Source organism: Macaca nemestrina, chromosome 15, assembly GCF_043159975.1.
Source record: "Macaca nemestrina isolate mMacNem1 chromosome 15, mMacNem.hap1, whole genome shotgun sequence".
Lineage (NCBI taxonomy): Eukaryota > Metazoa > Chordata > Mammalia > Primates > Cercopithecidae > Macaca > Macaca nemestrina.
Genome location: NC_092139.1, coordinates 99,052,805 through 99,067,005, shown reverse-complemented (window position 1 = coordinate 99,067,005; position 14,201 = coordinate 99,052,805). Strand labels below are relative to the sequence as shown.

At 47.7% G+C, this 14,201-nt stretch overlaps 1 protein-coding gene across 1 annotated transcript in view; it reads right to left on the bottom strand.

The window, feature by feature from the left end:
* The window catches only part of LOC105487294 (developmentally regulated GTP binding protein 1), a 38,080-nt gene extending 24,729 nt beyond the window's left edge, over window positions 1-13,351 (bottom strand). The window contains exons 1-3 of the mRNA XM_071080444.1: window positions 13,198-13,351; window positions 12,179-12,302; window positions 8,853-9,028 (exon numbers count right to left, since the gene is read on the bottom strand). Coding sequence (XP_070936545.1) covers window positions 8,853-9,028; window positions 12,179-12,302; window positions 13,198-13,239 — 342 coding nt within the window. The 5' untranslated portion in view covers window positions 13,240-13,351. The remainder of the gene's footprint in view (window positions 1-8,852; window positions 9,029-12,178; window positions 12,303-13,197) is intronic.
* Window positions 13,352-14,201: the final 850 nt, after the last annotated feature.

Here is a 14,201-nt window from a genome sequence, read left to right as displayed (position 1 = left end):
GTACCTATAATTTATCAGACCCAAATCCAATCTTCTTTATAAGTGAGTGTGGGAATATTACTTTTTTTTTTTTTTTTGAGACAGAGTCTCGCTTTGTTGCCCAGGCTGGAGTGCAGTGGCACAATCTCAGCTCACTGCAAGCTCCACCTCCATGCCATTCTCCTGCCTCAGCCTCCCCGAGTAGCTGGGACTACAGGCACCTGCCACCACGCCCGGCTAATTTTTTTGTATTTTTAGTAGAGACGGGGTTTCACTGTGTTAGCCAGGATGGTCTTGATCTCTTGACCTTGTGATCCTCCCGCCTTGGCCTCCCAAAGTGCTAGGATTACAGGCGTGAGCCACTGCGCCTGGCCATGAATATTACTTTTAATAAGCGTCTACTAAATGTCAGCTACAGGCATTTTTTTTTTTTTTGGGAGATGGAGTTTCATGCTTTTTGCCCAGGTTGGAGTGCAACAGCACAATTTTGGCTCACTGTAACCTGTGCCTCTCAGGTTCAAGCAATTCTCCTGCCTCAGCCTACCAAGTAGCTGGGATTACAGGCACCTGCCACCATGCCCAACAAACTTTTGTGTATTTGTAGTACGGACGGTTTTACCATGTTGGCCAGGCGGGTGTCAAACTCCTGACCTCAGGTGATCTGCCTGCCTCAGCCTCCCAAAGTGTTGGAATTACAGGTGTGAGCCACCACGCCCAGCCTAGAGGCGTCTTTTGTTTTTTGTTTTGGGAGTCACAGTCTCACTCTGTTGCCTAGGCTGGAGTGCAGTGGCACCACCTCCGCTCACTGAAACCTCCACCTCCCGGGTTCAAGCGATTCTTCTGCCTCAAACTCCCGAGTAGCTGAGGACTACAGGTGCACACCACCACGCCTGGTTAATTTTTGTATTTTTAGTAGGGACGGGGTTTCACCATATTGGGCAGGCTGGTCTCAAACTCCTGACCTCGTGATCTGCCCGCCTCGACCTCCCAAAGTTCTGGGATTACAGGCATGAGCCACCGTGCCCAGGCCAGGCTTTTTATGTACTTTACCTAGTTGAAAATGTCTAACAACCCCATGAGATAAGGATACTAGCTGAAGTTCACAGCGGGTAAGTGACTTCTCCAAAGTCATAGTTCTAATAGGTTATAACCCATGTTTTCTAGACAAAATCCATTATTCTACATTAACTTTTTTAAAAGACAGAGTCTCACTCTGCCACCCCGGCTGGAGTGCAGTGGTACGATCTCGGCTCACTACAACCTCTGCCTCCCAGGTTCTAGCAATTCTCCTGTCTCAGCCTCCAAAGTAGCTGAGACTACAGGGCACACACCACCACACCCGGCTAATTTTTTGTATTTTAGTAGAGACGGGGTTTCAATGTGTTGCCCAGGCTGGTCTCCAGCTCCTGAGCTCAGGAAATCCACCCACCTCAGCCTCGCAAAGTACTAGGATTACAGGAGTGAGCCACCATGACCGGCCAATTCTACATTAATATTTTTCAGTGTTCCCCCACTTTTCAGAAGGCTGAGCCTCCATATAAATTCCTTACAGCAGGTATCAGCTCAATCTTGATATTTACATATGATATATATTGAAATTTCTGCAAATCCTCAACTTACAAAAATTTCTATAGCTGTTCTTAAGCAGGAAAGCACAACTGAATCACCTGGAAAAACTTAAAAAATGTAGAGAGCTGAAATCCATCCCTGCAGATTCTGATTTGAAGGGCCAAACTAGGGTTCAGACATGGATCTGTACTTCAAAAGGCTTCACAAGTGACTCTGATGTGTGCCCCAATAAAAAATGACTGCTCAGGCTGGGCCCAGTAACTCACACCTATAATTCTACAACACTTTCCCAGACGCCGAAGCAAGTAGATCGCTTGAGCTCAGGGGTTCGAGACCATCCTGGCCAACATGGTGAAACCTCCTCTGTACAAAAAATACAAAAGTTAGCCAGGTGTGGTGGCACACGCCTGTAATCCCAGCTACTCTGGAGGCTGAGGCACAAGAATGACTTGAACCCGAGAGGCGAAGGTTGCAGTGAGCTGAGATTATGCCACTGCACTCCAGCCTGGGCGACACAGTAAGACTCTGTCTCAAAAAATAATAAAAATAAATAAATTTTAAAAGATTTTAAAAAGATAAAAATGACTGCTCAACTGCCCAGAAAATGCAGTAACGTAAAAACTTCACAGAAGTCAGTGTACCTAATGATGTGACTGGAAAAAAACCAACCCCACATCACATGTGATTCAAATTTACATCTCAGCAAAATTATAAACTATTAACTTGACTGCCCTTAAGAATCAGTCAAAACAGTTAAAACAAACATAAAATCTAAAAATACCAAGGTCTACTGTATGGCCAATAGTGAATTATACACACAAATGAACTGAAAACAGAGATGCAGCTTATTAAAACATCACTTAAAATATCTTTTTTTTTTTTTTTTGAGAATGAATCTCGCTCTACCGCCCAGGCTGGAGTGCAGTGGTGCAATCTTGGCTCACTGCAACCTCCACCTCTTGGGTTCAAGCGATTCTCATGCCTCAGCCTCCTGAGTAGCTGGGATTACAGATGCCTGCCACCACACCCCACTACTTTATTTGTGCATTTTTAGTAGAGACGGGGTTTCACCATGTTAGCCAACCTGGTCTCGAACTTCTGACCTCAGGTGATCCGCTCACCTTGGCCTCCCAAAGTACTGGGATTACAGGCTTGAGCCACCATGCCTGGCCAAAACATAATTTAAATCAGATATGCTTTGCTCTAAGAACATACGAAATTACAGAAATATACTTTGCATTAAATAAACTACAATGAAAACTGATTTAGGAGGTGCTAGACAGTTCAACTTCTCCATTCAAGGACCTACTCAAAAAAAAAAAAAAAAAAAAAAAGAAAAGAAAAAATAAAAATAAAACAAAAGAACATACTCAAGCCCAGCACAGTGGCTCATGCCTATAACCCCAGCACCTCAGGAGGCTGAGGCAGGTGGACTGCTTGTATGTAGGAGTTCGAGACCAGCCTGGGCAACATATTGAGACTCTGTCTCTACAAAAAATAAAAAATTAGTCAGGCATGGTGGCGCATGCCTATAGTCCCAGCTACTTGGAAGGCTAAGGTGGAAGGATCGTTTGAGCCTAGGAAGTCGAGGCTGCAGTGAGCCATGATCATGCCCGTGCCACTGCACTCAGCCTGGGTGACAGTGTGAGGGAGAATTACCATGAGGCAAAAAGTACAATAATAACTGTTACAGACAAGACCCACAGATGGATGCTACAATGAGCAGGCAAAAGCTTGAGGAAAAACAGGGTTTGCATCTTCTTGAAGTATCTCCCCTAAAATATATATTAACTGTCCAAAAAAAAGGAACTTTAGAGAAACCCTATAGACAACCATAACCAACTGATAGAGGACAATATCACCAATACAAAAATTAGCCGGGCATGTGGCACATACCTATAGTCCTAGCTACTCAGGAGGCTGAGGCAGGAGAATCACTTGAACCCGGGAGGCGGAGGTTGCAGTGAACCGAGGTTGTGCCACTGCACTCCAGCTTGGGCAACACAGTGAGACTTCATCTCAAAAAAAAAAAAAAAAAAAAGAAAGAAAAAGAAAAAGAAAAGGCCAGGCACGGTTGCTCACACTTATAATCCCAGCACTTTAGGAGGCCGAGGCGAGTGGATCACCTGAGCTCAGAAGTTCGAGACTAGCCTGACCAACATGGTGAAACCCCATCTCTACTAAAAAGACAAAAATTAGCTGGGCATAGTGGTGGGCACCTGTAATCCCAGCTACTTGGGAGGCCGAGACAGGAGAATCGCTTGAACCCGGGAGGCGGAGATTGTAGTGAGCCGAGATCACACCACTGCACTCCAGCCTGGGCAACAGAGTGAGACTCCATCTCAAATAAAAAAATAAATAATGCCCCCCCACAACACACACACACACACACACACACACACACACGCCCAACAGTATGAGAACTGATATTAGTGAGAACTCGAATAATCTACATGAATAATCTAAAACTTGTTAAAACTGGAATATGACTATAACCTCAAAAAGATCATCTGAAAGAGAGAATAAACTGAGGGAAAAAGTGCAAGGGCTTTTTAACTGTGGCAGCTGAACACAGGCAGAAAATTTATTAAGGCCCAGACAGGTGCGGTGGCTCAAGTCTATAATCCCAGAACTTTGAGAGGCCAAGGCATGCAGATCACGAGGTCAGGAGTTCAAGACCAGTCTGGCCAACATGGTGAAACCCCATCTCTACTGAAAATACAAAAATTAGCCGGGTGTGGAGGCATGCGCATGTAGTCCCAGCTACTTGGGAGGCTGAGGCACAAAAATCACTTAAATCCTGGAGGCGGAGGTTGCAGTGAGCCGAATCGCGCCACTGCACTCCAGCCTGGGCAACACAGCAAGACTCTGTCTCTTTAAAAAAAAAAGAGGCAGGGCATGGTGGCTCACGCCTGTAATCCCAGCACTTTGTAAGGCCAAGGCGGGCAGATCACGATGTCAGGAGATCGAGACCATCCTGGCTAACATAGTGAAAATCCGTCTCTACTAAAAATACAAAAAAATTAGCCAGGCGTGGTGGCGGGCACCTGTAGTCCCAGCTATCCGGGAGGCTGAGGCAGGAGAATGGCGTGAGCCCAGGAGGCGGAGCTTGCAGCGAGCCAAGATCGCACCACTGCACTCCAGCCTGGGCGACAGAGCGAGACTCCTTCTCAAAAAAAAGAAAATTTATTAAGGCCTTCACAAAAGTAAAGGCAACCTAAATTTAGCTTTTCTTCAGATGAAAATATTTTAAAAGTTAGGTTTAAGAATTTAAATGTAGTAACTAATGATTCAACATTCAATAACAACATTCAATAAAACAGTCAATGCCTAATAAGCAACATTCAGTAAACAGTCAAGGCTTTATATATCTGAATTTCATGTTACAACCAACCAAAATCTAAGAAAAACATATTTATTTATATCATGGGGCCGGGTGCAGTGGCTCACGCCTGTAATCAGCATTTTGGGAGGCCGAGGTGGGCAGATCACTTGAGGTCAGGAGTTCAAAACCAGCCTGGCAAATATGGTGAAACTCCATTTCTACTAAAAACACAAAAAAATTAGCTGGGTGTGATGGCGTGTGGCTGAAATGCCAGCTACTCAGCGAATTGCTTGAACCCAGGAGGCGGAGGTTGCAGTGAGCCAAGATCATGCCACTGCACTGGAAGACAGAGCAAGATGCTGTCTCCAAAAAAAAAAAAAAAAAATTGAATTACAGAATTTTAAGGAATTGAATGTTAAACTACTTCAAACTCCAATGCCTTTAGAAGTTAAAGCAGGTGAGGCCAGGCACGGTGGCTCACGCCTGTAATCCCAGCACTTTGGGAGATTGAGGCGGGCAGATCACAAGGTCAGGAGATCCAGACCATCCTGGCTAACACGGTGAAACCCATCTCTACTAAAAATACAAAAAAATTAACCGGGCGTGGTGGAGGGCACCTGTAGTCCCAGCTACTCGGGAGCCTGAGGCAGGAGAATGGCATGATCCCAGGAGGCGGAGGTTGCAGTGAGCTGAGATCGTGCCACTGCACTCCAGCCTGGGCAACAGAGCGAGACTCTGTCTCAAAAAAAAAAAACAAAAAGAAGTTAAAGCAGGCAACTTAAACACACAAATCAACTGTGTATAGTGCAAAAGGAGTTCTACAGACTTTAGCAAGGTAAAACCTAAGTCCCATAATTTTCAAAGCACTGTACACCCACTCTGTAGACCAATATCTGCCTATGTGATACATCAGTCCTCTTTACAACATCTGTGGTGAGTGGTGGTTCACCCATTACTTGGACTTCTTTTTTTTTTTTTTTTTTTTTGAAACGGAGTCTCGCTCTGTCGCCCAGGCTGGAGTGCAGTGGCCGGGTCTCAGCTCACTGCAAGCTCCGCCTCCCGGGTTCACGCCATTCTCCTGCCTCAGCCTCCGGAGTAGCTGGGACTACAGGCGCCCGCCACCTCGCCCGGCTAGTTTTTTGTATTTTTAGTAGAGACGGGGTTTCACCATGTTAGCCAGGATGGTCTCGATCTCCTGACCTTGTGATCCGCCCGTCTCGGCCTCCCAAAGTGCTGGGATTACAGGCTTGAGCCACCGCGCCCGGCCTACTTGGACTTCTTCACACAGTAATTCATTAGGCCGGGCGCGGTGGCTCAAGCCTGTAATCCCAGCACTTTGGGAGGCCGAGACGGGCGGATCACAAGGTCAGGAGATCGAGACCAGCCTGGCTAAATACGGTGAAACCCCGTCTCTACTAAAAAATACAAAAAACTAGCCGGGTGAGGTGGCGGGCGCCTGTAGTCCCAGCTACTCGGGAGGCTGAGGCAGGAGAATGGCATAGACCCGGGAGGCGGAGCTTGCAGTGAGCTGAGATGCGGCCACTGCACTCCAGCCTGGGCGACAGAGCGAGACTCCGTCTCAAAAAAAAAAAAAAAAAAAGTAATTCATTAAATAAGAGGTACCACTCCATTTTTAGGCACCTTTACTGTTAAAGACCTTCCTTACAAAAAAAGAGAAACAAAAATAAAACTCCCTTTTTTTTTTTTTTTTTTTGAGACGGAGTCTCGCTCTGCCGCCCAGGCTGGAGTGCAGTGGCCAGATCTCGGCTCACTGCAAGCTCCACATCCCGGGTTCACGCCATTCTCCTGCCTCAGCCTCCCGAGTAGCCGGGACTACAGGCACCCGCCACCTCGCCCGGCTAGTTTTTTGTTTTTTTTTTTTTTGTTTTTTTTTTTTGTTTTTTTTTTGAGACGGAGTCTAGCTCTGTTGCCCAGGCTGGAGTGCAGTGGCCGGATCTCAGCTCACTGCAAGCCCCGCCTCCCGGGTTCACGCCATTCTCCTGCCTCAGCCTCCCCAGTAGCTGGGACTACAGGCGCCCGCCACCTCGCCCGGCTAATTTTTTTTTTGTATTTTAGTAGAGACGGGGTTTCACCGTGTTAGCCAGGATGGTCTCGATCTCCTGAACTCGTGATCCGCCCGTCTCGGCCTCCCAAAGTGCTGGGATTACAGGCTTGAGCCACCGCGCCCGGCCATTTTTTGTATTTTTTAGTAGAGACGGGGTTTCACCGTGTCAGCCAGGATGGTCTCGATCTCCTGACCTCATGATCCGCCCGTCTCGGCCTCCCAAAGTGCTGGGATTACAGGCTTGAGCCACCGCGCCCGGCCAAAACTCCCTCTTTAAGTGGGTCTAATTCTGTATTCTTCCCCCACCAAGTCAGATAACGAGTCCTATCCCATGAAACAGCTTTTTAGGGAACATTCTGGGCAGTCAACTTAATCCAGTTAAGATTAAGGACACCTGGCTGGGCGTGGTGGCTCATGCCTGTAATCCCAGCACTTTGGGAGGCGGAGGCAGGAGGATCAAGAGGTCAGGAGCTCGAGACCAGCCTGGCCGTATGGCGAAACCCCATCTCTACAAAAAATAAAAATAAAAAATTAGCCGGGCACGGGGGTGCGTGCCTGTAGTCCCAGCTTACTCGGGAGGCTGAAGCAGGAGAATCGCTGGAACCCAGGAGGTGGAGGGTGCAGTGAGAAAGAGGAGGAGAAACAGAGGCAGAGGACAAAGGGAGGAAAGAGAGCACCATGCAAAAAAAAAGCTGGGGGACTCTAAGCTCAGAAGAGACTGAAAGAATGAAGGTTTTCTGGGAAAGAGAAGCAGAGGAGTTAAGCAACTCTATTTTGAAATACTCAAAAGTCCTGAAAGAGGTGTCAATAGCATCCCACAAAAAAAAAAAAGTTATTATCTTGAGCTGCCAAAGCTGTGACTCTCAACAAGACTCTGAAACCAGCTAGAATCAAGCCATGGTCCAGATACGTCCACACTGCTTCATTCTTGTCATACGCATTTAGACAGGATCCCAAAAAGGGACATGTGTCTCTGCATGGACATCTGACCAGCTGGAAAAAAAGACCATTAAAAATACAACCGGGGGTCAGGCGCAGTGGCTCACACCTGTAAATCCCACACTTTGGGAGGCCAACGTGGGCGGATCACAAGGTCAGGGGTTCAAGACCAGCCTGACCAGCATGGTGAAACCCCATCTCTACTAAAAATATAAAAAATTAGCCAGGAGGCCGGGCGCGGTGGCTCAAGCCTGTAATCCCAGCACTTTGGGAGGCCGAGACGGGCGGATCACGAGGTCAGGAGATCGAGACCATCCTGGCTAATATGGTGAAACCCCGTCTCTACTAAAAATACAAAAAACTAGCCGGGCGAGGTGGTGGGCGCCTGTAGTCCCAGCTACTCTGGAGGCTGAGGCAGGAGAATGGCGTAAACCCGGGAGGCGGAGCTTGCAGTGAGCTGAGATCCGGCCACTGCACTCCAGCCTGGGCGACAAAGCGAGACTCCGTCTCAAAAAAAAAAAAAAAAAAAATTAGCCAGGCATGGTGTTGCTCACCTGTAGTACCAGCCCCCACCCTCAAGTGAAAAAGTAGTTCAAGTGATTCTCCTGCCTCAGCCTCCTGAGTTGCTGGGATTACAGGCATGTGCCACCACGCCTGGCTAATTTTATATTTTTAGTAGAGACGGGGTTTCTCCATGTTGGCCAGGCTGTTCTCAAACTCCCGACCTCAGGTGATCTGCCCGCCTTGGCCTCCCAAAGTGCTGGGATTACAGGCGTGAGCCACTGTGCCCGGTCCTTTCTCTGCATTTTCACATGCACTATCCCATTTTATTACTGTACTGCTCTATTTCCCCTACCAGGTAGTAAGTGCCTGGTAGATCAAAGATCAGGCCTGGCATACAGTGAGCTCCCAATAAAGTTCTTCCTAAATGAAGAATAGATATCTTTCCTTCCTTTGTCTGCAGGCTTGACTCACCTGGATCTTGGCACCTTTGTATCTGATGACACCAGGCACAGTGGTCAGAGTAGTGAATTCATAGGCTGCCACCTCAGAATATACCCCTGCCAGGTTACTAAGCAGTGTCGACTTCCCCACAGATGGAAAACCAACAAATCCAATTCGAGCATCACCTGTCTTGGCCACATCAAAACCTAAAACATCAATGAATACCAAAAAGAGAAGAGTTATCCCCAGGAGTGTTACGACTCACGTAATTTCTTTCATATTTTTACTGCCTATCCCTCTAGGCACTATTTCTCAAACTTTTTATGGTTTACCTTTAAAGGAGAACTCAAGCACACAAAACTTAAGGGCACAGCAATTCACAAAATTCAATGCAGTGTTTGATATTAAAAAAAAACTGTATTCAGGCCGGGCGTGGTGGCTCACGCTTGTAATCCCAGCACTTTGGGAGGCCAAGGTGGGCGGATCACAAGGTCAGGAGATCGAGACCATCCTGGCTAACACGGTGAAACCCCATCTCTACTAAAAAATACAAAAAAGTAGCCGGGCGTGGTGGCGGGCGCCTATAGTCCTAGCTACTCGGGAGGCTGAGGCAGGAGAATGGCGTGAACCCGGGAGGCGGAGCTTGCAGTGAGCGGAGATCACGCCACTACACTCCAGCCTGGGTGACAGAGCAAGACTCCACCTCAAAAAAAAAAACAAAAACTATATTCAAAAAAGTCAGGCACAGTGGCACACATCTATAGTCCTTGCTATTCCAGAGGCTGAGGCAGGAGGATCTCTTGAGCCCAGGAATTCAGGTCAAGCCTGAGCAACATGGCAAAACCTTGTCTCTACAAAAAATACAAAAATTAGCCAGGCATAGTGGTGTACGCCTGTAGGTCTCAGCTACTTGAGAGGCTGAGGTGGGAGGATCACTTGAGCCCAGGAAGTTGAGGCTGCAGTGAGCTGTGATCATACCACTGTACTCCAGCCTGGGCAACAGAGCAATACCCTGTCTCCAGAAAAAAAAAAAAAAAAAAAAAAAAAGGTACAGTTCAAACATATGTATGAAACATGATCCAAAAATAAGGTTGTTAGCTACTCTACCTATGGTGTAGCCCTGCTCTGCCTATGGAGCAGCCACCGTTTTATAACTAAAATAAACAAATTAATTAATTAAGAAGAGTTCAGCACTTTGGGAGGCCGAGGCGGGCGGATCACAAGGTCAGGAGATCGAGACCATGGTGAAACCCCGTCTCTACTAAAAATAGAAAAAAATTAGCCGGGCACAGTGGCGGGCGCCTGTAGTCCCAGCTAATCGGGAGGCTGAGGCCGGAGAATGGCGTGAACCCGGGAGTCGGAGCTTGCAGTGAGCCGAGATTGTGCCACTGCACTCTAGCCTGGGCGACAGAGCGAGACTCCGTCTCAAAAAAAAAAAAAAAAAAGAGTTTTATTTTTGTTTTTTGTCTTACAAATTCTGTACATTGCATGACTGACTGGGTTTTCCTTTTTTTTTTTTTTTTTTGAGACGGAGTCTCGCTCTGTAGCCCGGGCTGGAGTGCAGTGGCCGGATCTCAGCTCACTGCAAGCTCCGCCTCCCGGGTTTACGCCATTCTCCTGCCTCAGCCTCCCGAGTAGCTGGGACTACAGGCACCCGCCACCTCGCCCGGCTAGTTTTTTCTATTTTTTAGTAGAGACGGGGTTTCACGGTGTTCGCCAGGATGGTCTCGATCTCCTGACCTCGTGATCCGCCCGTCTCGGCCTCCCAAAGTGCTGGGATTACAGGCTTGAGCCACCGCGCCCGGCTGTTTTTTTTTTTTTTACAATGGCTGCAAACAAGTTTAGAATCAAATTTGTGACCCTTCTCTACCAGGTGCACAGATCTTACACCATTCCTTTTAGTCCTAAATCTATCTTATCCCTCTTGGCTTCAACTTATTTTTCGTACATTTTCCCTTTGCATCAATTTCCTTACTTATTTTTAATCCTGTTGATGATACTGATTTACATATTTCTGTAAGCCAGTGTAAATCTACTTTGGTTTTCTTTTTTTTTTGAGACAGAGTCTAGCTCTGTCACCCAGGCTGGAGTACATGATCTCGGCTCACAGCAACCTCCACCTCCCAGGTTCAAGTCATTCTCCTGCCTCAGCCTCCTGAGTAGCTGGGATTACATGTGCATGCTACCACACCCAGCTAATTTTTGTATTTTTAGCAGAAATGGGGTTTCACCATGTTGGTCAGGCTGGTCTCAAACTCCTGACCTGTAATACACCCACCTCGGCCTCCCGAAGCACTGGGATTACAGGAGTGAGCCACCACACCCGGCCCTACTTTGGTTTTCTTAACATGAGATCTCACTCTATCACCCAGGATGGAGTACAGTGGCGCCATCACAACTCACTGCAGCCTCAACCTCCTGGGTTCAAGCAGTCCTCCCAACTCAGCCTCCCAAGTAGCTGAGACCACAGACATGCACCACTATGCTAGGATAATTTTTTATATTTTGTACATCTTCTTTCATACCTATGCCTCATTTGTAAGCCCGTAGAGACAGGGCTTTGCTGGTTCCGAACTCCGGGCCTCACGCAATCCTCCTGCCTCAGCCTCCCAAAGTGCTGGGATTACAAGGGTGAGCCACTGCACCCAGCACATGTAAATCATTTTGTATCAGGGCAGGATATAAATAAAACTACAGTACACTTAGACAATATCCATTTGCCTCTGAAACCGGCAGAATAAAAATAAACACGGTTCAAGAATTCATACTTAGAAAATATAAATCTACTTTAGTAGAACATCTTGTTTTTCTCTTTTTAAAAAACTTTTTTTTTTTTGGCTGGGCACGGTGGCTCACGCCTGTAATCCCAGCACTTTGGGAGGCCGAGGTGGGTGGATCACCTGAGGTCAGGAGTTCGAGACCAACCTGACCAACATGAAGAAACCCCGTCTCCACTAAAAATACAAAAATTAGCTGGGTATGGTAGCGCATGCCCGTAATCCCAGCTACTCGGGAGGCTGAGGCAGGAGAATCACTTGAAACCAGGAGGCAGAGGTTGGGGTGAGCTGAGATCTCGCCATTGTACTCCAGCCTGGGCAGTAAGAGCGAAACTCCGTCTCAAAAAAAAAAAAAAAAGTTTCTGTTTTTTTTTTGTTTTGTTTTTGTTTTTTTTGAGATGGGGTGTCTATGTTGATCAGGCTGGTCTTGAACTCCTGGTCTCAAGCAATCCTCCTATCTCAGCCTCCCAGTGTGCTAGGATTGCACTGGGCCATCTTCAGTTATTTTTAAACCACATGTATGTACTATTTTGACAAGAATTATACCTAAAAGTATATATATTGAAGAAAAGCACAAACCTTCTCCTGGACCCCCACCACCACCACCCTTCGGAGTAATGAGTTCTCGACGAAGCTTAGCAAGACGAGCCTTAAGCAGCCCCAGGTGGTGTGCTGTGGCCTTGTTCTTTTGAGTCCGAGCCATCTAAAAGGGAGGAATCACAGCCATAAATTAGAAGCAGTGAACGCTTCCCCCAGCTTTGAGAGAATAATTTTTTTCCCGAAGTACTACTAATGTTAGCATACCCATTTTACAGGCTTTAAAAGAGTAAAAAATCCATTCTCTCCCCCATTCAGCTTATTTCCCTCACTACAAAGCAAAGTAAGGCCCAAAGAGGAGAGACGATTAAGGTCATTCCAATTAGTGCCCCCAGACTAGACTAAAACCCATCTACGGGTTCCTTTTCTACTGTTTGTAGCTGTTAGGACCCATGTGACACTGGGACACCACTTTCCTAACTGTAAAGCGCTCTGAAGGCCGCAGGCAATGGAATCACACATTATCCAGGTGAAATAAACTGTTCCCACACAGATGTCATTTTACTTCCAGATCAGATTACCGGGAGCAAATACTCTGAATCAGGGGGTCATTAGGGTAGAGACTGGGGAAAAGGGGGAATAAGGGGATGCAGCGAAGGATGCTAACGAAAGATTCTGAAGCATCTGACCAAGTCAGAGATGGAATAAGGGACAGGATTCAGTGCTGCTCAAAGAAAAAAAACGGAAAGAAACAACAGAACAGGAGCCAAACACTGGGAGGGGGTACACACCAAGGGCCTAAGGTGCAGGGGTGGGGAACGCGGGCCCGGACAAAGGGGAGTCCGGGAGCGTGGGCGCGGGACGAGGGGAAAGCGGGCCCTGACTGAGGAGAGTTGGGGACTCCAGGTTGTGGCGGAGGGCAGTCGCAACACGGGCCTCGCTGAGAGAAGTCGCGGAATCTAGGCCCGGTCCTGACGCGGCTCAAGGAAGAACAGGAAGGAGCGACGCCACCGAAGAAGGGATGCTCAGAGTAAGAGTGAAGCGCCAGCTGCGTCCATTACCTCGGCTTCTATCTCCGCGATTTTAGCTAAGGTGCTGCTCATCGTGGCGAGTACCCTGTGGCCTCCACACTGACTCCCTTCACACACCCGCAGCCAAACTGCCACCGCCACCCGGCGCTACTGCAGTACGCAGGCGCGGTACTTTCGAATTCTCGCGAGAGATTTCCGCGTAAGGGTCACCGCGAGTCGTGTAGCGCGAAGTTGTCTCCTCCCCATCAGCCAACCCCGCCCCGTCCCGCGAGCCAGTGCGGTGTCATAGAGCCCGCGGGAGCGGGGGCCAGAGAGGCCACCCCGGTCTGGGCCTCCCCGAGCGCGCCGAGGGTCGCGCGCAGCTCGGCCCCGCCCAGCAGGACCCGCTCCCCGCCGCACTGCATGGTGCTGAAGGCTTCAGTGCTGGAGACCCCAGGGCGTGGTGCAAAGCCGACTCATGCTCCGCACCCCTGTTCCTCGCCAGTATCTGCGGGTCCTGGGTCCCCATTTTCACAGCTGGGGTGACACCTCGACTGCCTCCATGGTCTTGCAAGAGCGTAGAGACCCATCTGCAGCCTGTCTCACCCCCTTTGAAAAAGAAAATGCCCCCTTTCTATCATTCAAAATTATTTTTAGGTTAGTTTTGTTTACTCCGAACCCCGAGTAGAGCACATGGGGAGCCCACAATAAGTGCATTCTTGAATGGATAATTCCCAGAGAACTGCTGCTTGCAACATAGCTTGTAATACCAAAAAATTGAAATCTATATTAACACCCATCAGTAGGAAAATGGACAAATGAATAATGCCTCCATCCGGTTTTCGAAATACGATTACAGCCGTTAAAACGTAGATCTGTGGTCTGACTGGATATCCAGAACATGTTAAACGGGAAAACAACTAGCAGAACGGCACCTATGTAGTGATACCATTTATGTTATTTTAAAAATTAAGTGTACATTTATGTAGGTGTACATGTATGAATGTGCATTGTTTAAAGGCCTAAACAGAAAAATACATCAGAAGCTGTTAACA